The sequence below is a fragment of the Dinoponera quadriceps genome, unplaced genomic scaffold, assembly GCF_001313825.1.
Source record: "Dinoponera quadriceps isolate SergipeBrazil2010 unplaced genomic scaffold, ASM131382v1 scaffold3164, whole genome shotgun sequence".
In the NCBI taxonomy this organism is placed as follows: Eukaryota; Metazoa; Arthropoda; class Insecta; order Hymenoptera; family Formicidae; genus Dinoponera; species Dinoponera quadriceps.
The window spans coordinates 459,694-484,097 of NW_014557186.1; the positions used below are offsets into that span (position 1 = coordinate 459,694).

General features: G+C 49.3%; 1 protein-coding gene across 8 annotated transcripts in view; it reads right to left on the bottom strand.

The window, feature by feature from the left end:
- Positions 1 to 27: 27 nt before the first annotated feature.
- Positions 28 to 24,404, bottom strand: part of LOC106748766 (potassium voltage-gated channel protein Shaker) — a 59,177-nt gene continuing 34,800 nt past the window's right edge. For 3 of the 8 annotated variants that reach the window (XM_014627618.1, XM_014627616.1, XM_014627619.1), the window contains exons 2-8: positions 11,956 to 12,079; positions 9,686 to 9,951; positions 8,679 to 9,322; positions 6,060 to 6,189; positions 790 to 980; positions 487 to 654; positions 28 to 372 (exon numbers count right to left, since the gene is read on the bottom strand). In XM_014627618.1, coding sequence (XP_014483104.1) covers positions 494 to 654; positions 790 to 980; positions 6,060 to 6,189; positions 8,679 to 9,322; positions 9,686 to 9,951; positions 11,956 to 12,079 — 1,516 coding nt within the window. In that variant the 3' untranslated portion in view covers positions 28 to 372; positions 487 to 493. Of the gene's footprint in view, positions 373 to 486; positions 655 to 789; positions 981 to 6,052; positions 6,190 to 6,249; positions 6,380 to 8,678; positions 9,323 to 9,685; positions 9,952 to 11,955; positions 12,080 to 24,404 lie in introns of those variants that run through there. The other 5 variants (XM_014627617.1, XR_001374783.1, XM_014627620.1 and 2 more) reach the window with 5 other exon arrangements.

A 24,404-nucleotide genomic window follows, 5' to 3' on the forward strand; every position in this document is an offset into this window, starting at 1 on the left:
GAACGGAGGTGTCCTCAATTTCCCCCCCCCCCCCCCTTCTTTCTCGCTCCTCACGCACACCTGGGCCCACCTTTCATTATTTCTTTTGTTTTCCTTCCTCCCCTCCCTTCTTCTTCGCGTTATCGCAACGTCCCGGATGGAAGAAACGCCGAATTAGCTTCCTCGCGGAGGATCGCGACCTCCCGTGACCTCATGATCCGGACGCCCCGCGTAACTGACGGACCTGGCTTCCTGGCAGACGACGACACTGGCGCCAGCCGCTACGACTACGACGAGGTGTGAAGGAGGCCTACGTCAAGCACCGCAGGGAGCTACAGCTGCTTTTTGACAACTGGCCCAGCAACGGCCACCACGCTGCCACCGTCTCCTTCACTGGAAAGAACGTTTCCAGATGGGATGGATGAGAATAACGATCGGGCGAACGAATGAGAAGTTGACAGGGGACGGGGACCAGCAAGGGTGAGATCATCGGGACGGATGGATTACCTAGTAGTCAGACGTCAGTCTCGATGCTCATGCAGGCTGGATTGATATTGTTATTGTGGCGTGGGTTGCAATTGGACTTCTTAGTGATCTCTGGATGAGTGAACAGGGCACCCTCCTCCAGCTCCATTATGTCCGACGAGGACTCCGACATCGAGACCTTCTTCAGTCCTGTGGGATACACACGTATACACACACAGACACATGGAGACACACCCGTTCCCAATGTCAATGTCTCGCCCGGAGTAAGTTCCGTTCGACTCTGTGAGAACCGATCGATTTCTTCCCCGACAAGAGCACACGTACCTAAGGTGCCAGGAAGATACGGACAGCTAGTCACGTGATTGAAATTCTGCGACTGCATTTCTTCCTGGTCAGTCTCACGATGATAGAAGTAGTTGAAATTGGAGACGATTACGGGGACGGGCAGAGCGATCGTCAGGACGCCGGCGATCGCGCACAACGAGCCCACGATCTTCCCCCAGACTCCCACGGGCCTGCAACACAATCGGTAAGGCCGACGCGTTACATCACCGTGGGTCTTCCGCCGCGTACGATCGCGTACGGGAATAGCTCGCAAATCTCAAACTCGGTGCTAGGTGTGGTGTTTCTATCATGTGTGAGTCTGCCGAGTCTGTGTCGAAAGTGTGGCGCTACTTATGCGGTACTGGAGGCTCCTATAGATATATATATTTTATACAAAAATATATATATATATATTTATATATTTATATATATATATACATGTATGTATATATTATATATACATAACGGTCACCGACGTGCGTTGGCGGAATGCTACGAGCGAGGCCTCCCCGTCATCGGTAAGTTAGCTAAGTCTCTCTCTCACACACACACTCTCCTCGATACATCTAGCATTGACATTCGCTGGACTCGTGGTGGTAGTCAATGACTGACGAAATAAGGCATTCCGCCCGATCGGTCACAGACCTGAGACCAGCTACCTGCTTGGCGCGTTCCGAAGTGACTTTGACCATTCCGACTCCGCATTCGGCCAACGCTGCGCGATTTCAATTTCAATCTCATTCCTGACCGTATAAATAAGTTATATAGCGTGAGAAAAAGCTAGACGCGTGTCTAGTATAAGCGGGCGCTTCTAGGCTAGACTAAGGGACTAACGTAAGGACTCGCTAAAAAAATGGCTTCTTCGGTAACGTGCCGCTAATGCCTTGCGCGCTCAGTGGGAAAGCACGTGGTGCCCGGCGGAAACGAGACGCGATCACGTGTCGTTTAACGCACAGCAAGTCGGTAAGTTTACACACCATCGACTCGTCCTCGCGATCTATCGATCCGGGCGACGGGAGCGAATTTTAGTTAGTAGTATTGATGATGCACGGTGGGAGCGGAGAGGTACTTGACCGAATTGATGCTTGAAGTTCTCGCGAAAAGCACAAGTGACAATCTTGAGAGTGCCGTTCTTCGAGTCTGCAGACGTCCGCAGAATCCGGAATAATTATTCGTCGTGAGAAAGAAACCGAAGGAGAAATTACGACGTCATTACCTCCGCCGGTCTTGATTAAAGTAGCGCTATGCTTCTGAAATATTCGACGTTCCGTTGTCGTTGGAAAACGGCGGGAATTACGGCTAAAATTGTTTCCCGAGTGAAATCCGATTATCGAAATCGTGCGAAATGTCACGACGCTAATTATTCTCAGGAGGAAACCGAAAGGTACGCATCCTCCTCTCTCTCTCTCTCTCCCTTAGTTGAGGAATAAATTAATTCGGTCAAGTTCTTCCCCGTTCTTGAGCCGACATTTACGATAAGGTATCAGTTAATTTAGCGATTAAGTGCGCGGGTCACAAGCTCACCGGAAGCTCTCGCTCACAGTGCGAATCGATGGAGTCAAAACTCGAATATCAGCGATACGCTACTCGACCACGTAAATACAAACGAAAAGCTCGTCGTGCGCCTCCTTCAACCCCCGTGTTTATTTAGTCTCGCGTCGTCTTCCTGTGCGTCTTCTCGTTTCAGCGATTCTGCAGAATCTTTCGGTCGGCCAATTTCGAAAGTCACTTCGAGACCATTCGGGTTAATAAGTACGAAAGGTAGTGTCAAAACGGTCCGGCTGTTGCAACGGGAAACTTGAGATTTAACGTAACCACGGATAATGGAGACATGATGTGTACTTTAATTCCCGTCGGAATCACAAAGGATATCGGATTCCGTCGGAATCAAAAGGGGCAAATTCGTCGTCAGTTAACCATATAAAGCGCGATCGAACGTGAACTTTTCATTGGTATTTCGGTATCGATTTAACCGGCTCCCGTAAAGACGGACAACTCGTCTATGTCTACACGGCACTCGTCTCGGTTAAAAAGTGAACAGTCACAAGTGATCGAGGCATTACATTGCATGGTCGTAAAGAAAGAGTTCATTCCCGCGTGAATGTCACTTGTACTATGGGCCTTCGTGATCCATGACCGATGGTGATCATAGTAATGGTAATAGTCATGAGAACAAGTGGGTTCGAGCAAAAAGGTAACGTTCATAATAATAATAATAATAATAATAATAATAATAATAATAATAATAATAATAATGATAATAATAATAATAATAATCGTGGCAAGTCGTAATGCGGTAGTAGTTTCAGCCCGCATGCTGGGCAATCGTCAGGCAAAGGACGCATGCAACTGATACTCTCATTAAGTCCTCATCAAATTGCCAAAAGACCGAATTTCGGGAGACCCTTCTCCGAGATGCACACGCAAAGGGTTAATGAGTGGAGAAGGAAAGGATCGAAGGTGACCCCTCGATATATCTCACGAATGAATGTATACGAATGAAATCAAACGTGATCCAAATGTTCAGGAAAGATCTCACTCGCACTAAAGGACGCGTGAAATAGTTACATTCGATAGATCAAAGTTCCCAGAGCCAGAATTCGTTCGGAAAATCTACGGTTTTTATTTCTTTTCTTTATTATACTAATTATCGGCACGATAAAAGAAATTCTTACGGATGTTCCACTAATCCAACCACATTAAACCTAACCCCCGTCCCTCCTCCCAGGCGCATACAAACACAGCCCTCTTTCTCACAAACACATAAACACATAACCCTCTTTAACCACTCTCTTCCAAACAAACGTACGCCTTCTGTTTCGCCGGATGCGTTTCTGTGGTAATTTCACCTTTCATCTGACTTTATGTAACTTATCCAAGTCCCTCCACCCCTCGCTCACGTTTGCTTACATCTTCCCTTACACAAGCAAAACACTTCCCCTTCCCACGCTCCTTCCCCTCCCTCGCCCCCCTACAAAAACTTTCAAAGATGCGGTAGCTCCATATATCATTCGAATTCGTATAAATATATACCATGTTCTTGTTCAATTTTCAAGATGTTCTCCAAACATCACGAACTTTTTAATAGCTTTATCGTATCCAGGAAGTTAAAATCTAAGGAAAAAAACACTATTCCTTTCACTTACATCTTTTTGGGACATAATTGGCTCTTTTTTCACATCCTCCTTTGGTTCTCGTCGATCAAGTTTTCAAATATGTGACATCTTCTTCATTCAACCAATCCTTTCTCTCCGGACATTATCGTCCTTTCTTTTTGTTTGTTCAGAGAAGGACTCACGACATTAGTACGTCGCGTCTCGAGCGAGATTGACCTATTAGTTCCGACGAGATGAAGCTCGTCATTCGTGAATAATAAGTATTATTCAGCGCCACGGTTAGTCATCGATTCCTCTTTCGCAAACTCGACCGCAATCGTGCAAAAGGCAAACGTCGCACAGTCTTGCAAACAATATTGACCATCTATAGTATGAGTTCAACAAACTATGTCGTGTAGGTCATCGGAAGTGGAATAGAGCCAAACGTCTCGCGCGATCACGCATGTTTCGCGGCGAAGTCACAGTTTCAAATCTCCGGTGATGATCCTTCAACATTTTCCGCGCTTTTTCGCGCGCGACGCCTCATTTACGGTTATTGATTTACACAGGGGAAAGAGAAGGCGATCGAGGCCTCCTTCTGGGTCGCGTCGCATCGAAAATTCCTCTGCGGAGCGGCGATAGTGCTTCGATCGGACGAAAGGAGAAGGCATTCCGCCCGAGAAAATCATCGACGCACGATGAGTGAATTCTGATGTTCCGAAAGTGTCCGGGGAGAAAATGTCAGATCTGAATGACTCTCTAAGTCTGGGAACGCGTGTGCAGATCATCCGTGTTCCCGACGGTAAACAAACCGAGGGCGCTCTTTCTCGTAAAACGCGCAGCTCGGGCGAATTCCGTCTCGCGTGTGTAATCTTAAACGAGCCGATGCTTTCGAACGTCCAAACGTCTCGAGAGCCGTGCGCCGCAAGGTGCATACTGTGCGGGAAAAACAATGCTCGCCGGGGCGAAATGCGACTTTTTACGAGCGTCGAAATTGGTACCGTCGATGATCCGAGCCGCGCTAATTTTACACATTCGTACGTCCGCACGAAGTGCCGCGTAAGCCGCTTCGAATAATGGCTCCGGGAAATTCGAGAACAACTTACAGGGTGTTCCGCGAGTATCTCGGCGTGCGCGGCGTTCGCCTTGACGGGAAACTCGGTCGGTCTTCACTCTGCCGACCGCGAATTTTGCTCGACCGAAAGTATCGAATTGGAAGTCGAATTGGACTCTCTGATTGGAGAGTCTCATCGATCGACAGAATCGACGGCAATTCACGCATCCTGTAGACGAGAAAGCGGGGGTGTACGGGGGAATGATGTAGCGTGAAGTGGAGCGTGAGATGCAGCGAGCTTACGTTTATCGAAATGCTAATGAAACGTATAATTGTAGGCCACGCAATCGAAGAGTGATGATGTGGACCGGCCGGATTCTCGTCCGCGATCTTCGATATTCGAGGTCTCCCGATTGAGCGCGTTTTATGGAGAAAAGTTCCCACGAAATATTGCTGAAAGCTTCACTTCAAAGATACAGGATATTAAAAATTCTATAAAATTATCGTGCTTTTATCGCCGCGAAATTCTCTCGCGTGTGGGGCGAGAAAACATCCGGTCTCGCCTTAACGTGCTCATCGATGATTTAAGACACGCCCGAAAATACGTAATCAATACGAAGTAACAAAATATGAAGTAACAAAAACGTGCTTCGAGCAAGACGTGCGGATCAAAAAGAAAAGATGAAGAAAATGGGAAAGAGAGAGAAAGAGTGAGAAGGGGGGAGGGGGGAAGATTACGCCGACAACGTCGATCGATCTTGGTTTTATCCGGTACAACCCTGAATAAGGATTATACCACTTTTTTCTTTTATAATACACGTGCCATTTCTCCGGGATTTTCTCGGTCAAATCAACTCGAGAGACGTCACGTCGTTCCTCTGATATCAACGCTCTCGAGAACGCAGCGGATCGTTCGATCTGTCGCCGGCGCAATCCCGCAGGGGTGTGCGTGAGTCTCGATCGGGAAGAAACAAACGAGAAGGGTGGGAGGAAGAACGAAAGAGGCCGAGGGAGTTGCGTGTGTGTTCGTAAGATCTCTCATCCGGCGACGACCTCGAGAGGCGGTCGGCGTTTTTTGCGGGCATTAACTAGAGTCTTAAGTGAAAATGAGTACATCATACGTCATGTCACCATAGCCCACGGTCGTCATCGTGACAACGGCCCACCAGAACGCGTCCGGAATAGACTTGAAGAACGAATTCTCGGAGCCGGCCTCCGCGAAGTATACCGCCGACGAGAATAGCACCACACCTGCAATGCAAGGAAGAAAACACCGGTTCAGTGGGTTTAACGCCCCCGGTGGCTCTGTACCTCATGTCGCCGTAGCCCACGGTCGTCATCGTGACCACCGCCCACCAGAACGCGTCCGGTATCGATTTGAAGAAGCTGTCCTGCGTGCCGGCCTCCGCGAAGTAGACCGCCGACGAGAACAGCACCACACCTGTAACGCACACAAGAGGAAGGCACGGGTCAAGACGGTCGTACGTCATCGTCCGCGCGACGTATCCACGTATCGTCGGTCCCCCGACTACCGCCTACTAGGATCGTCTCTCTCATCGCACCAGAACCGACCATCGCCCTCGACCACCACCCCCACCCTCCCCCCGGCCGGCCGATCGATCGCCCGCTCGCCACCCGGAACGTCCACGTGTCGCGGACACGTTGTTTCCAGGATCGATCAGGATCGCTACGATGACCAAACGGTGAACGACGGCTGATCCACCGTGTCCACCGAGGGGCCCAGTTGTCGCCATTCACGCGTCTCAGTGACCCTGCGACGACCTGAAACGTCCACGTGCGGTGTACTCTGTCGATCTGAAGATCAGCGGAATCATCTCCGGGCTCGGCAACATCGACTGCTCCCACCGATCGGCTTTCTAACGGTGAGGGAAAAATGTCGCAGGGCTCGCTATTGTTGTTCCCCGTCGTTGTTGGCCGCACGGTGCCAATAGTGAGAACTCTCCCGCGCAACGAGGGCTCCGTCCGTCGAATGGCAGGCCTTATCTTTCGGAGGCTTGTGGAAATTAAACGTGAGAGGGTGGACTTGCACAGTAGGATCCCACTCGGGCGAGCGATTCTCAGGGATACAACTGTTTCGGCATGATTGTTTATAAGATGGCGTTGCGAGCTCTCGATCAGTGTTATCCGACTGTGCAATATCTCCCCCTTGATCTGCGTGTGTCGCCGTTCAACTTACAACCCTCGAACGACCCCGTCCAGCGACACGAACGTACACGGCGTGACTGATCAATCGTAAAGACGTTTGATAAAGTCTAACAAAGCAATAACAAGGATGTGACTTGAGAACGTTTCCGCCCGACGCAGCATCAGTCGAGAGTTATAACCGATACAGCGAGAACACACGATCGTCACGTAACAACAAATCTGATTAAAGTAAGAAATACACTTGGTAAGACAAAACAGTAGGATAAAGTAAGACACAGTTGTCGTTGCCCTCAAGTCTCGTTTCAAGCGGCAGAAATGTAGGAAACGTAGAGAAACGTTATTCACGTGCTAATTCTTCACTTTTTTCGCGTCCCATTTCCGTCCCTTGTAGCTGGGCTCCTTTCCAAAACCATCGTGCCGCGAACGATCGACGATAGGGAGATTTCGAGAGTTTCCGACCGCTCGACGAGACAAACGACGTCATAAATCCCGTTCGCTCGTTCCCTTCCACGGTGACAAGTATCCGCGCGGAGAAAGAGATGATGATTACCGAGCGCCGGAGTATTCCCGAAAACGATATTTCGAATATCTCGCCGGGGTCGGCGAGGAGGAAAACATCCGGAAAATTGCTGATTCAAAAGCGACTTCTCCCCGTGAAAACAACCGATGGTTTATCCTCTGATATCGGCAAATCGCGCGCGATAGTCGACTCATTCCCCAACCTCGCGAGGGGTGAAATAGATGAGCATTTCCACGTCGGCTTTCGCTCATTTAGCTTTGTCGCACGGTGCTTTACACGCCGAGTAGCTTCCGACGCTTCGTAAAAAAGATCTGCCGGGAGATTTTCACCTCTCACTGCTGTGAGAATTCCCGCGCGCGAAGATCACGCATCGGGGCGAAGGCACGGTGTGATAGATCGTTAAATTCCGCGCGGCCCGGAATTGGGATACTTCCAACATGCGGGAGGAAGAAAGAGAGAGAAATCGAGAGAAACGAAAGCGCGTACTCGCGTATTCAAGAATCCGAAGATACCATAAATTTTGCAGACGGTAAAACATATTTCCAGCCGGCCGCGACGATCAACGGCCATGATAATTCCAAGGCCCTCCACGACGGAACAATTTCAAACTCGGGCGATTTACATACGATGTGTGTTACATAATGCAACACGAAGCGGCGAAAGCTCAAGCTCCGCAGCACCGATTTATTTCGTTCTTATCTAAATCATACAAATATGTATCTCACATCGGCATACCTAAAACTGATCGTTTATCTGATGTAAAAAAAAGGAAAAAAATTAGCTAGATGGAAAGTTAACTTTCTTATCTATATCTAAGAAGAAATATAAGTTTGTCTTCTTCGATCTATCTAAATAAGCAACCACAATCGTATAGTATCGTATCTTATCCTAGTAGTATCTATCCTAATACCGGCTGAAGGGGAACACCTGAAGGTAGCATGAATTGTTTACAAGCATCATGAAAACATATATATCTACATACATAATAAGAATAATCGATAAATCATCATTATACTATCCCTAATCTTTCGATGAAGGACATTATCGAACTCACCGATGAAGAGGAAAAAGATGAGCAGGCCGAGTTCCCTCATGGAGGCCTTGAGAGTCCGCCCAAGGATCTGGAGGCCTTTACTGTGCCTGGACAGCTTGAATATCCGGAACACTCTGACCAGCCTGATCACCCTGAGTATTGCCAGGGACATCGCCTGGTTCGTGCTCTTGTCCTGCGGGCTTACCGGCGCCTTGGGTAGGTTCAACGTGTCCTCCTCCTCGGCCACCACCGTAGCGAGGGTGATGAAGTACGGAATGATCGCGATGATGTCAATGATGTTCATTACGTCACGGAAGAAGTTGAATTTGTTTGGGCAGGCGAGGAAGCGCACCGATAACTCGAACGTGAACCAGATGATACAAATAGTCTCTATTAGGAAGAACGGGTCCGTGATGTCCGGCACTTCGTCCTCCTCGATTTTCGTGCCGTTCGTCGTCGTGTTGAAGACCTTGTAGTGCTTGAACTCGGGCAGCGTCTCCAGGCAGAAGATCACGATCGACAGGAGAATCACGAACACAGAGATTATAGCAACCACCCGGGCGCCCTGCGAGCTTTCCGGGTACTCGAACAATAGCCAGACCTTCCTCTGGAACTCGTGCGTCGGCAACGGCTTCTCCTCCTCCTTGATGAAGCCCTCGTCCTCCCTGTTTCAGAGCAGTCGGTCGCTTCGTTATAATCCGGCGCTACACTTTTCTTTAAATCTTCTACACGCGTGTCTCGCGGTGCGTGACGTGTGTTCGCAGGGTTTCTCTCCTTGAGAGATGCGCTTCTACGGGAACGAAAGGGACGGGGGAAGCGGCGTGTTTGGACCCGAAGAAACGAGGAATCGCGATGAGGAACGTTTGGAGACGAGGCCGCTCTAAATTCATCCAGGTATCTATAATGTGTGTCACTGAGATTTCGTACTCGGGATATTCCGCCGAGCCGACTAATCTCGACACGTTTGCACCGAGTGTTGTGACGTATCGACGGATAACGTGGCTAAGGATAACGCCATCTATTCGTACCTGAACTTATTGGTAGCCATCTCGCCCAGCTCGTAGAACTTGATCTCCTCGGAGAAGACATCGAGCGGGACGTTGACAGGGCGGCGTAGGCGGCCGCCGCTCTGATAGTAGTAGAGTATGGCATCGAAGGAAGGTCGGTTCCGATCGAAGAAATATTCGTTGCGTAGCGGATCGAAGTATCGAAGCCGCCGTGTCGGATCGCCGAGCAGCGTGTCCGGAAACTGGTTTAACGTACGCAGCTGTGTCTCAAACCGTAGCCCGCTCACCTGTCGATCATAGCAATCGATTATTGATTGACGGTGGCGCCGCGCGCTCTACCAGGGCGGGGCGCGCTGCTCGACCGGCTAATTGGGGTGGAGATGATTGTAGGGCTGCTCTCCTCACAAAGGGACTAACGTATTACAGGGGATTATCGTGTCGATCGAGTGGACCACTGAATCCACCGAACGTTGTTAACTTATGCCGAGTGCCGCGGCAATTTCAACCTTTTCGCGACTCGGCGTATCGGGAAAAAATCCCCTCCCCCTCCGAGTCCGGAGATTGATTGTATCGACGGACCCGCGAGGCGATTCGCGGAACAGCGGTGAGGATGTATGGAGCTGGATGCGCGAGAATGTGCAATTGGCGGAGTATGTTGAATCGAGAATCTCGTTACTGAGAAACAGCAGGATACGGAATTTGCCGAAAAGAAGGATCGAACTCCAACCAACTCCGGCGAAATTCGCCCGGCATCGCTTCGGGCGAATCGCAGTCTTTCCGCTGCCAAAGTAAACGATAGGACTAATTTCCACTTGGTGCGATCGAGGCGTCACGGTTTAACGTATTTTCACGAGAAGCACGTCGACTCTCGACGCCTTTTCACCCCGGTAATAGCGACGACTCGATTAACGATGTCGTGGAAACGAAACGCACGAGCCTTCATTCTCGGCGAAACGATAAAGAAAATAAAAACGAGTGAGCGAGGAGAGAGTGAGAAAAATGCGGAGATGGGACAAGAATGAAAGCGGGAAGCATAATTTCCAGCGAGGAAATATATTGTCCACTCTCTCTCTCTCTCTCTCTCTCTCTCTCACTTTTGAGGAATCATATCTGGAATTAGGCTCGAGAGTTAACGGGCAAGAAAAGAGTGTCCGCGCAATTGATCGGTCACAAAAAAGGAATGACGTGCCACCGAAAGTCAAAGGCTCCTCCGCCTCCCCCTCCCGTCGTGTAGTGTCCTTTCCTCACCATACGCAGTCCCCGAAATCCGTTGAAAACGAGATCGAGATCGAACACGCTCGATCCTCGATCGCGTCTCGACGCTCTCTCCAACGTTTCGCCTTTAACCGGCCAGGCATACATATTAAATCTCCGATTGTGCGCGGCGTGGCACGTCGATTCCGCGATACCCACACACTCCGCCCACGCGTTCAGGCGGCGTGCTTTGACCCCTGCCAAATATTCGAGCCTACCGATGGCGAGGGGCGAGATGGGAAAAAAGGGGGTGAAAATACGATCGATCGGACCGATCGCTGTAATTGGCGCAATGCAGTCGTGTCATCCGTGAGGATAGATAATTCCGTTCACACAATACGACCTTGGCGCTACATCGCCCTCGATTCCAAGACGAACTTGGATGGCCGCCAAAACGCGGCCTGTAGGTCACTTCTCGTGTCTTGAGATAATCTCGCCTCGTCAAAAAGAAGAGAGCGACTACCAAGCCGGACTGGAGTTTGCTCGCGCGCGCGAACGCAAAGCACGGGGTAATCCCGGACACGCCTGAGCCCCGCCGGAGAAGAAGCGTCAGGTCGGGCGTGCGAAAATCGAATGGCGATATTTATGCAGAAGATTATACTTCGGGATAATAATATTTCACCGTCTCTCCTTTTCCCTCCACCTGCCCCTCCTTGGAACGCGTCGAGACGGCGGCGAGATTCGCGAGATTAAGGACTCGCGACGCCCAAGATTCTACAGAGGCGAAACTTTTCGAGGACCGGGGAGATCCTACGTTCCAAGGATCCCCGCGACGCCGGGGATCGCGAGGAGCCGAGATTCTTCGTCGGGCGCGCTTCTCCCGGGAATGTTTTAATCGGAATAATACAAAACGAGAGAAGAGATATCCGTTCTCGGAAGGACGCACGATCGCATGCGCGCCGAAGCTCGACGATCGTTCGGGATCGTTTTCTCTCCGGCCGAGATAGAGACTGGGGAGCGGCAGCAGATGAGCGGAATAATAATTCGGGGATTCACACGGAATCGGCGGTGGTGTAACAGTGAAAATTCACACTCACGTTGATGACGACCCTCTCGCAAAAGTCATGATCGTGCGGTATGGGCTCGAAGTGCGTGACTCCTGTGTATTGGGTGTGGGGATTCGTCCCATCCTCGTCCTGGCTGCTGAGTTTCGGCAGCGATCTGTAATAATCAAAATTGCCACGTCATTAGTAGTTCCTCGGGCTGCGTGCCGTGGGGGTTTCCAATCGCGTATGTCGTCCCGATAGTGTCTCGCGCGAGTCACACACACGCACGATGCGGCTTCGCGAAGATTCGAAGAAGGAGATTCACAGATTACGCGCTAGATCAAGAGTAAGAAATGGTTGAAGAAGAAGAAGAAGAGGAAGAAGTTGGCGCGTGTCGGTGGTCTAAGCTTGACGAGTTTGCGCAATACGTCGAAACTATGGCGAAGGGAAGAAAGGGATCGTCGCTAACGCGGCATGGCAGAATCTCACTCGTCGGAATTCTCCGCGGTGGTTTACACCGACGGGCGTGGATGTTTCGCGTGTCTCACAACCAGTGTTTGCCTTAGACGATTTCAGCTGAGAAGAACGCACCACGGGAGACAAAACCGAAATCTGTGGATTCGTCGAAATCCAATTTCCAATCCCTACGCTGATACCGCGCGTTCAACGCATAGGTCCGTATTATTTCATTCATTTGATCGAAAAGTGGACTCGGGAACATCGTTTCAGATCGTTTTCCGACGAGACAGCATGCTTTTCTATCTAAGACGAAGATGAAATACACTTCGTATTTCTTTCATCCAAAATCAGGATAAAGGTGACCTATTTACTCGTCCGGACGATTATTTAGATCATTTTATTCAGACGCCGGCAAACACTGCTCACAACACACGAGAGATGCTCGCGACAGCCGTCCTTCTGCGCTACGTTAGGTAAGTAGGCTTTCGGTTTACCAGAAAGTGGTCCGCAGTCCGTCGTATTAATAGACTATCAGATGGGTGCGCGCGTGGCCAAACGCGTCTACCAAACTATTCAGACACTCTCGACGGTTCTACTGACTAAATCAAAATAAAAAAAAACACACACACACACGATGCATATGAAAATCTACTACGGTGGTGGTCTCTACGTGTCAATGTATCTATCTACTCGTTATTCAGCCCTCTCCTCTACCGATGCGTACCGGCTGTGTATCGATGCTGTGCTGGACGATCGAGCGCGCGCTCTTCGCTCTCGATAATGCTAACGGATCGGAAATATGCGATTCGACCGGAGAGCACCGACAATCGGGAATTACGCCGGCAGCCTGCCAGGCGCGTTAATTAATTCTCCCGAGCGAGCGATCAAAACGGCGGGATTGAGAATTTTCAGCGGTTCCGAGCGTCCTTGGAGACGATTCTACGCCACGGAAGCGAGATGTGAAATATAGTAAATTATCAGTCACCTTCCGCCATCTCCCTTCCGATATATATTTATATACAGATGACTGTATACAAATAAGAGTCACCCGCTCTCCCCCCTCCCAATGTTCACCCTATCCCGATGAAATCAGGAATAATCAAAGCGATTTCGAGTAATCGCTTGTAATCAGCGCGTTGAGACTTTGACGGCGTATTTCGGGGTTGAGAATCAGAACGTTGCCATCCCCGCACGGACTCGAAGGTCAATCCCACTTGAATGCCCTCGAGGTGCGGTTTTCGTCTCATAAAAATTCATTCGGCCCGAACAGCCCCCCACGACGGCGATTTTGCGGCGGTAAGTTGTTGTTAATATGCTAATACTTAATTTCACCAAGGGGCCACCCCGGAAAGTCACCGTCAGTGAATCGGAGGCACGTTCGCGATGTTGCACGCTCGATAATGTCGAGGACAGTGGCTTTAGCGACCGCGGAATATACGTAACCGTCCTCTCCGATAGGTACAGGAGGAATAAGCGCAATACCGAACTAGTAGAAAACTTGTAGAAATGGATGGAGTCGTCGCAGAATCGCACATCTGGTCTTCACTTGTCCGGCTGTTTTCGCAAAAGCGCAGAAGAAAGGCCACGCAACGAGGTTCTGACAACGAACGGCATTCCGGATCCTGCTCCGAGAAGCGATCGGCAAGATCGCGTGTTCTCGCTTCTCGGCGTTCCCAGGATCATTTCCAGACGAGCGATCCGGTACGGCGAGGTAAGAACGATAAAGGTCGTCCACAGTTAGCGAGGAAGACTTTACGAGTCGCCGAATTTAGAAGCGAGGATGCACCCAGTCGATATATCCGGCGGGAATTACGTCGCTCGACGATTTATTTCGGGACGTCAATGGGAGGTCGATGCGGCGGGGGCAAACATCAATTTCGAAGTCCGTGCACCTCCAGACCGGCGACGATGGAAATAGCGTGACGTCTTGCGGAAATAGCGACTAATGCGGTACGACGACTGCCGGTGCCGCGGCACGTGCCACCTTGAAGAATTTCACGTGCGGCAGGTAGGTCTACGACGAGGTGCTCGCGACGTCTCGATGGTATCTTGCGAACGGGGGTATAGCGTAAGCGGGAAGAGCAGCGCCACGCCCGAAGTAGGAAATAAACTGGCGGGGTGCCGATGTTTTTTATGGAAATTTTTGAACGTCGAAGTGTTGTACTATGTCAAGATTTGATACTGTTAGAATACCAGATTGGTAGCGATGGGCCAATACTCGAGAAAGACGGTATTGCAATTGTACCGATTCCCAATATTACACAAGTTACCAAGAATCATCAATTCCCAGTAATAAGATGTGATAATAAGTGTTGACTTTGGGGGTGGATTACCTTTTGGGATCGAATGGAGTGGACAGAAATCTCATTGTACATATTTCGAAAGCACGTGAATGCAGAAAGACAAAGATAGAGAGAGGCTAGGTTATTTTTAATCATAATTATTGCGTTATTTCCGCCAAAAACATGAAATATTCATTAGATTGCGTATTACAGTGATTTATGACATAGCTGTGACATTGTGCGAAAGAAGCGCGAGAGAAAGAGAGAAGAAGAGGCGATAATAATTACATTGCCGTATGAAACGCAATTGTTGTTACCACCGTTAAATATCGACGATTATTTAATGACGGCGCGTTGTTGTGTATCATTTGCAAGCGCGTGACGTACATTGCGTGAAATAATCTACAATCCCGAAGAATTGAAACAGGGAGCCAGATTATGACTCGAAAAAATTAGTCCTTCGATAATGTCTCCGACAATGTGGGATACGCGACTACATTTCGCGCTACATTTCGACGTTTCGACAAGCGTGCACAACGCATAAGCTATATGTTACGCGCATAAATTATTCCACCTGCAATTAATCATAAATCTCAAATTGCCGTCATCGTCGAATCAACGCTAGCGAGCACAACGCGCGGAGGAATTCCTTCCCGCGAATTTCAACATTCTCTTTCGTCCTCGCGGAAGGAGGGATTCCACACACACAAGCAATAAATTTAAATTATCGACATCCGGTGATATTCCTGGATATTCGTATCACTTTTTCACAGCGTCGACCGTGCTCTTTTACGAAATTTAATATTACCGAAGTTCCCTCGCCGTTCCACCACCCTTCGCGCAATTTTAGAATCTTTGTCTTTTTTTCAGACGAATTTGCTTGAAAGCGGATAACAAGCTTAAATCACCGATACCCATTAATGCCGAGTGATGTAAAGCCTGATACCTATTAAAGGCGGCTGCCCGTCAGGGGAGAAGCGCGAAAGGTGTCGACCTCTAATTGGTAACGTGAATCTGACCTAGTGATTATCTTCAACTGAGAAGCAATCCCGTTTATATAGCGCCAATGTCCGAGCGCTTCCAAAGTGGTAAAGAGCTAAGAAGAGAGGTATAAGCGACAAAAAGAGGCGAGACAGAAATTTGCCGTGAGGAGAGGAGGAAAGTAGCATCAAAATTTCGGCTAAGATGGCATCTTGATCATTTTATACGAAGCTGTCATGGATATTCACATCTTCCAATAACGCCGGTGAAAAAGATTGCTTAATGCATTAAGGTCTGTATCGAGTTATGAAAAAGTTTACTTTAAAGAGAAAGAGAGATACTCTTCAATCATACGGCCTACTAAATTTAATATAAAACGAAAAAAAGCGAAAGAAATAATTCGCTGGGAATATTATTCACGACAATCCGATCTTCAAAGTCTAACAGAATTATTTAATCCAGGTGCGATTATTGCCCTCGAGCAGTTTTGTCTCTCCTGTCAACAAACAGGGAAATCGGGAGCCCTAAATATTTGCTAAGCTCTCACGTCCCTCACTCCCCTTTACGCGAAGCGTCACTCTTCCTATTTTTACGTCACCATTCGTATCTCGGCATAATCAGACTGATCCATATTTAGAGACGAGATTGACGACGAGGAAGACGAAGAGCTGACTGCGCACGAATCCTTAAGGAGAAACTTACGTAGCCCGAATCCTTAGAAAGAAATGGACTCAAAGTTCCAACGTCACCCTTATATAACCATAACTCGGGTTCGAGGGAAAACAATCTTCCTTCTAGAAATATAATTTCTCATCTCGTCGAAGTACAGAATTCCTCGAGTAGAAGTCGAATAAACGAAGTCACGGAAAAGTGGAAGACGTTATTTCTATCTATGTAAAATTATTGTTGGGAATATAATCGTCTGAACAAAAAATGTTTCTGAGAAATAACCAGAAGGTTATCCTGTGTTCACGGCAAGGCCCGAAAGATGCAAAGTTCAAGAAGAATTGCGACTCTATCGAAACATTTTTCACTTTGTCATTTTTTTTCTTCCAAAATAAAGTAAGGCATATTAAGCAAAACGAAATGACGCGATCGGGGCTGTGTTAAGTCTCAATGTTGACCTTTCGCGGCCCTGACTCCGTCATTAATTTAAAACTTCCTCGAAAGGCCTGGACCACCCCATCATGCTACTTTCCGTTCTTTAATGTGTCATTTACATTTTTTTTCGTTGCATCGAGTGCTCCAATGAATAACAAAAAGCCACTGCAGAGCGATGTGGCTGTTTCTGACGATCTCTATGCGATTACGTAAAACAAAGACGTGTAAAAGGAGCAAATACCGATAACCAATAACGGCGAGTATCGGTAGCGCCCACTTGGCGGAATGATTTCAAGATAGCGTTTGTTATAATACTATAATAAATAATGCTATGTACCAACGAGTACTTTCCACGATAGTTCGAGTTCTCGAAAGTGTCGGATCACTTGACGAAATTCTTTCATACAAATAAAGATAAAAAAAGCAAAGTACTATCGCGCAAATCTATTTACAGATGGACAAAGCGGATTTCCGGATGAAATTTTACACGTTCGACATAGACCGACGTCTGTATATAGTAGATAATGCACGCCATACTGAGTAAAAAAAACTTAGCAAACATAGGTCGAAAGCTCAACCGTTTCTGAAATATAAACATTTTTGTATGTCAGCATCATGATTTACTTACTGGCTGCTACGTGTCACGCACGATGTTTACCTAAATGTTTACAAACCGCGTTTTGAATGTCCTCATTCGATTTCCGTACATACTTCATAACAAAAAATTTCACCGGCAATCAGTCAGTTGTCATCAACCGATGATTGTGGATCTATTTTGGTGATTACACAGTTGCAAAGTATCGTGCTGAAAATGTCGGCGTAATTACTCTAATGAAAAAATGGCAGATGTGCATTTTATGTGTCGTTATATTTTATATACGGGACGCTGAAATCTTATTTCATTAATAACTATTGAACGGCTATCTGCTCCTAATATTTTAGATTTGTATTTGAGATTTCTCGACTGTTATAGTGTTAGTTTAAATCCTGCATATTCCAATTCATGTGGTCTCCTTGTAAGTGAAAACCTCTTATAAGAATCTTTCTGTTCACATAACTGAATTTTCGTTCGGTCCGCAGGCAACGGAAAACTCAGTCACACTAACGGAATTATTTTCTCCGTGCAAGTGTCATTTCGACGCGTAAGGTGCAAAAGTGCGAACATCTTTTGCATATGTACGCGCATGACGCCAAACTCCCGTAAGAATGTTGTACGCTTCTTGCGTGCATGCACACGAAGAACCTGAAAATATGCACGTCAAGAAAGCTTGGCACGATGAACAAGTCGGATGAATGCGAGATACACGTCGCTCGATGACGGTTCACGAAACTAACTAAATTCGCGGATGGACGAAGACATGATCGCGCGAGTCCCAAAATGTGCCCACCGAACGCCACGGCGGGCAGTGTTTCCCGTAGATGATTTCGGATTCACGTAGATGAAGATGAGATGAAAATCCGAAAAATTCCAAGATTGATCAATTGAAACAAATAATCCGTTCTTTTTAGTTGCACTGCTGAACCGGTGCAATAAGTGAGACACGTATATTTTTTTTAAATCTAATCTCCAATCCCTAGTTTGATTCGGACATAACGCATAAGTCTATATTATTTCAGTTATTTGATCGAAAAGTGAGTTCAGAACATAGACATAACATCATTTCAGATAATTTTTAGATGTGATAACATGTTTTTTATCTAAGATGAATATATTTTGTATTTTTTCCATCTAGTAAAGATGATCGATTTATTCATCTGGATGATTATTTAGATAATTTTATCTTGATACCGGCAAACACTGTTGACGGAAGAACCATTGTTTCTATGTGAAAAAATTGTCTCGAATTTTCTTAGAAATCTGTCGAATCGTTAATTCTGCGTTCTCGCATTTAAATTTCATCGCGTATTTAAATTTCCATGTGTGATATTTCCATGAGTGTATAGCAGATTCGTTTACCGTGTCGACGTCGTGACAAAATGCAATTTTCGGCGATAATTACACGAGAAGGACCTTAGGCGTCCTTAGGATAACAATCCCATAATAATGCGACTTACAGGGATTCGTAATAATCACGATGACGACGGAGCGCGTAAGGAATCGCAGCTGAGCATTCCACAGGAATGCTTGGCTGAAGGGGGAATGCTTTCTTCTTGTCCTAAAGATAGTCACAGGTCAGGAATGTGAATATATTTTTAGCGGCGAGTTTAGCGCCCCGATATTTAACCGCGTCTATTAACGTAATTACACGACCACGTGTGTCGCGATTACGAGATGTATGTCTTTCTGCTCTCTCCCTCGCCTCTATTTATCCCTCCTTTTTTTTTTACTTTTTAAATGGTCATCTCTAGCCCGCATTACTATTCGGGACAACATTGTTATTATTTTTACCGTTCTTTTAAAAAAGTTTAAAGAAAGAAATGTTTAAATACTTTAGTATCTTTCTTTTATCAAAAGAGCGGCGAACAATCTGAATACCCTGCACAACAACTCAAATTCGAAGAATAATAATAATCATTCGGGATTAAAGCACGTGGAAGGAAGAAAAAGAATAATATAAGCATACGCACATGTGTATGCGCGCGCGTGTGCACGCATACACACACACACAATGATTGTCGCGATCCGCAAACATTTGCAACCGTTGCGTTTATTATTAGATCGGCTCGTTGATCATTCGATCGTCTCTCCTCCGGCTTTTGTCCGGGGAAAAACACTGCGAATAAACGAGGCATGTGACGTGGGATGATCGCGCGCGAATCGCCCCGCGAACCGTAAACAGGAATAAACGCAACGGCCATCGGGAAAATGCAGTTCTCTTTCTCTCTGTCTTTCTCCCCTTCTCCCCTTCCCTTCCTCCTCTTCCCCCCTCTCTCTCTCTCTCTCTTATCTCGAGCGCGTAGTTTCTTCACGAATCATAAGTGCATAAAATCGTAAAATGCGTTTTAGAGTCCCGTCACTAATAGAAAGCGGATTGAACGCGAGATGGGGCCGTCGGTTTATATTTACTCCCGCTATTGGTCCCTTATGGCCGGGCCCTTAAACGCACACAGTAAAAGCATGACGATCTATTTAGCCTATAAATGATCTTGTCCTTCTCGAAACACCGAAGAGACGACATTTACACCGTGACCGGAAGAGGACGAAAGGAAAAAGGATGTCGCGCGTCTCCGACGCTTTCCGCGTGCGCGCGAGCGAGAAGAGGAGATAGATAGATAGAGAGAGAGACCTTAATATCTGTGGCAACGCGTACGTAATAATAACGACAGTGACATTGTCGCGACAAGCGGAGCGAGACGGCCAGGAAGATTATATTAGCTTGCTCCATCGAAATCCTCAGAAGCTGCACACGGTGTGTGCACGCGCGCGCATTTGTGTGTGTACCTTTATCTGTAATTAAGAAGCCTCTGAACTACATAACGGCAGGCCTCGTATAATAGCTATCGTATAATACCGGCGTATTTGAGTTATCGAGGTCGCGAGCCCTCCGGATGCTTTGAATGTCGAAGCGCGAGAATTTCGTGTCTGAATGTCGAAAGTTGCATAAAATCCACAGTAACGACGCGCGCGCCCAGGGTATCTCGGCGCAATGGCGAGGTCTTAAAGCAGATATACGCCGGTCGCTACCGAAATCCACGGTTGTCCGAAGGTTGGGCTTGGCGCTTCTCGCGCGTCGGAAAATAGCGTGAAAAATGTCTTCGGTCACGATTAGCTCGACCATTGTCGTTAGATTCGATTGATTGATTGACTGACCTTCTCGCGACGAGCACGCTCGCAACGTCAACGGCGCACGGTAGTCTCGTTTTTACGATTTTCCGAGCGCCGGCTCGCCGGCCACGATAAACAACGGTAATGCGTAATTTTAATAATAAATCGCCGGCGATTATGCGACAACAGCCGGAGAGGTGCCGCGGAAGTGAGTACTCCCGAGCGCAGGAAGCGTGCAAACGACTCCATCGTCGAGAAAATCGGACTCGAAGCCCGAGCTCGCACAGAGCAGCTTGCAAAGAGCTGGCGGCGAAGTGATCGTGGTGAGAATCGAGCATGCCGTGAGGGAGATTCCAACGGCCTTGTTGTTGCGCGCGCTACACCTCGCAGATCCACCCTCTCGTTCGCATGCAAATCAACGACGGCGGAAACAGACCGGGGGATCTCAAAGTTCAAAGATCTCGGGAATCGTCGGGTCTGAGGATACGCGGATTCGTCGCTCGAAGGATGCGCGTTCGAGTGCGCTCACACGGAATCGGCCTCGATCGTACGATCGGCATGTATTTTCGGGGCCCGCGTGTGAACTCAATTATTATTCGCACCAAGCAAGGATATCGCGAAGGTTGACGCAAAAATCCACGCGATCTCGATTTATCGTTACTTGCGAGTAGTGAGGGAGAAGGCGTCCGTCTAGCACTATTTTTACTCGGCACAACAGTCGAACGACCCGCCGCCTATCGACTCGATAGTCGCAGCACACATCCTCGTCTTGCAGTCTGTCTCTCGGCCCCACCGAAATACAGCGGTTCTCTCTCTCTCTCTCTCCTCCGAGTTTTCGGGTGCGAGCATTTTGTACGTGCAAATCAGACTCGCGTAATAAGCCCCGTTACATAACATCTGCGAGAAGCATACCCCGCGGATCGTGGATCGCGCGCGCGGTGTCGCCTTACGGACGCGCATCCGTCTCTATCGGTGTGCACCCGCCGGTATCTATCATCCCCTCACCACACATCCGTCACATTTAAACCCTACGTCGACTTTCGCGAAGGAATGCGCGGCCACCTCGGCCTACCTCGTGTCGCCGTGTTCCTCCGCACCATTCCGGTGGGGGCGTAGATCCTGCCTCGGTTTGAGGACAGGGGTCAGCCCCCATTTCTCGATGAACTCGATGCGGGAAATCTTGGCGCTTCGCGGCGGTTACGAGAGGGGGCAAGTCCCCCTCCCGAGCCCCATGCCACCGGAGAGCGGTGCACCCCCGCACAACACACGCACCCTTCGATGGTCCGCCACCGCGCGCTCACCCGCCCTTGCCCACCTCTCCTCTGTTCTCTCGCTCTCTCACACGCACGTTGCTCCGTCGTTTAATCCGCCGGGCCTTCTCATCTCTCCTCCTCCCCGCGGAGATTATCGGACCGCCGCGCCGCTGACAACACGCATCACTATGTGCACATCACCGTGATATCAGTGTCCAGCACCGGTTTCACCGAGATCACCGAGGATTACTTGTGATCAGTAGTTAGCGGCGGCAGCGCAGAACGCACGACCAAAATGGCTGCTGGTGCTGCTGCTACCGCTGACTTTCTCTCTGCCCTCTCTTCCTGCCTCTTCGGTCCTTCTCTCGTTTCCTTCTATCCCTCGTGAGCCCTTCTCTCTCTCTCTCTCTCTCTTTCACTCTCTCTCTCTCTCTCTCTTCCTCCTTCCCTCTCTCTCTCTCTCTCGTGTGTCTCTTACTTTCCTCTCTCGGAGGAAACCACCCCGTTACTTCCGTCTCTTCCTCCTCTTCTCTCTCCCTCTCTCTCTTTTTCCTCTCCACCAATTCTTCCCCGAGTTCTCCGTCTCGGCTTCGCCCACCTTCGCGCCGCACCGTCTTTCGCCCTGGTCCGCGCGCGATAGAGAATCCTAACGCGCGAAGGGAAGCGCGACGCTGCTAAGAGTCGCCGCGATCAAGAGACCGTGATGTCCTCGCGCATCTCGCCGATCACTCGCGATCACTCACGCCCGACAACGACGAGGAAGAGAACGGATGCGAGAGTGAAGGTGAGGGCAAGGACAATAGGGAGGACGAGCTGCCGCGCCAGGTGAGACGGTACGCGGCGGCAGATCGCCTTGAATCAGCCATCGTCAGAGGGGAGCGAGAGAGAGAGAGAGAGAGAGTGAGTGAGTCTTCCCTCGCAAGGACGACACGCCTTTCCAGGACACTTCACTCCACTGACCTGGCGCGCGCGATCGCGCACTCCGCTTCGCCGATGTGCGGAGGAGAGAGAGCCTGGCGGCTACGTTCGCGCACGCACTACTCCGCGGAACTAACACTCGTGCTGGCACCGTCCGCTTAACCCGTTCGTCCGTCCGTTCAATCGTTTGTTCGTCCGCGTCGCCCACAGCGCCGCTCGTGCGCGTGTACCCTCGCGTTCCCACGACCGGCCACGAGGAGCGGGCGGGAGACCATGGAGTGTTCTCGGCTCCACCTTCGCGCTGCGCCGACGAGAACTCGTCTGAGGGACTCCACCGTGGCGAGCTCCCTCTCTGCTTCTCGCCTCTTCCTCTCTCTCTCTCTCTCCCACTCTCTCTCTCCCACTCTCTCTCTCTCTCTCTCTCCCGTCCCTCCCTCCTTCGCTTCTTCCCTCCCTTCCTTTCTCTCTCTCTCTCTCTCTCTCTCTCTTTCAGAGAGCCGGCAGCGGAGAGTGGTGGAGGTTGGCTCACGTTGGTGGGAGCGCGACGCACGGAGGAGTATCGCGAATCGAAGACAGAAGCAGCCTCGCTTCCGCTGTGCTTTCTTCCTCGTCGCATGTTTCGCTCGCTCGGCCGGAAAGCTGCGCGCGTCCCCCTGCGCGCGAGGATGGCTCTCTCTTCTTCCTTTCGTCACCCCGCCCGCCGGAAAGGAAAGCTCGCTACCCCTCTGGCGTTCCTTGTCCGACCGCTTCGCTGTCTTCGTCCGGCCTACCCGTTCTCTATCCACCCTAAACGGAGGACTTGCACCACCCCGCGCGGTTCGACCACCACGCTACGCCAGCACGCAGCACACCTTCATCGTCGTCGCTGCCCCACGTTTCGTCCCGATCGCGCAGAGCGGTGGCGCGCGCCCCCACGCACGCACCCTTCATCCGCGCGGAGCCACGCGTGTGAGCTTGCGTTTTCGCTGCGAAGATAACCCTTTCGCTTCTCTTTCCAGCCGAACTCGGGTCTCGCGTTATTGATGTTTCTCATCGGCTCGCTGCTTTCGACCACCTCTCGACCTCCCTCGGGCTTTTCCGAAGCTTTCCCTCATTTCCCCAGCCACCTCTTTGTACGGTATATTTTGAATTCTTCTATCACACGGATGACGCATGATTTGGCTATCTGTTGTTAATAGATGATTTCCCGCCTGGTCGCGCGTAGCGCGGTATAATCCGTGGTAACGTGTCCTTTCTTTTAACATCGGCGACACGGTTACGTCGCTGCTCTGAAGTAACGAGCTCTTATTTCGTTAATCCGCCCGCTGGAACGAACTAAGAGGATTCGGACGACAATCTGTCCAGTTGTAAAACGATGATAATACGACGACGAAATAATAACAATGTCGCCGTCCAACTAAATGGGTAACAATCGAAATTAAACGAGGCTAATGTAGCGCGCATGCACAACCTCCGAACGGAGAACCGACTGGGAAATCAAGTGGGAAATCAAGTGGAAAATCCTCCTCGATCGTTCCTCCGGAACGCCTTCGCTCGAATATACAAACTAGCGCGATTTGAAATCGCTTAACGATCCCTCGAACGCAACCTCACCGCGACGAGCACGAGGTTTCAACTATGAGGCTGAGAAGATCAATGGCTGTTGCGTAATCATGCCGGGCAACGAGGTACACCCCATCCCCATTCCCGCTTGTTCTTCACGACCTTCCCCGCACCTCCCTGGTTTTCCTCTCGTCTCCCCCCTCTGCGGATAAGGCAGACCGCTCGTCGTCGCGTTCAAGGATGAGAAAGGGTTAACAC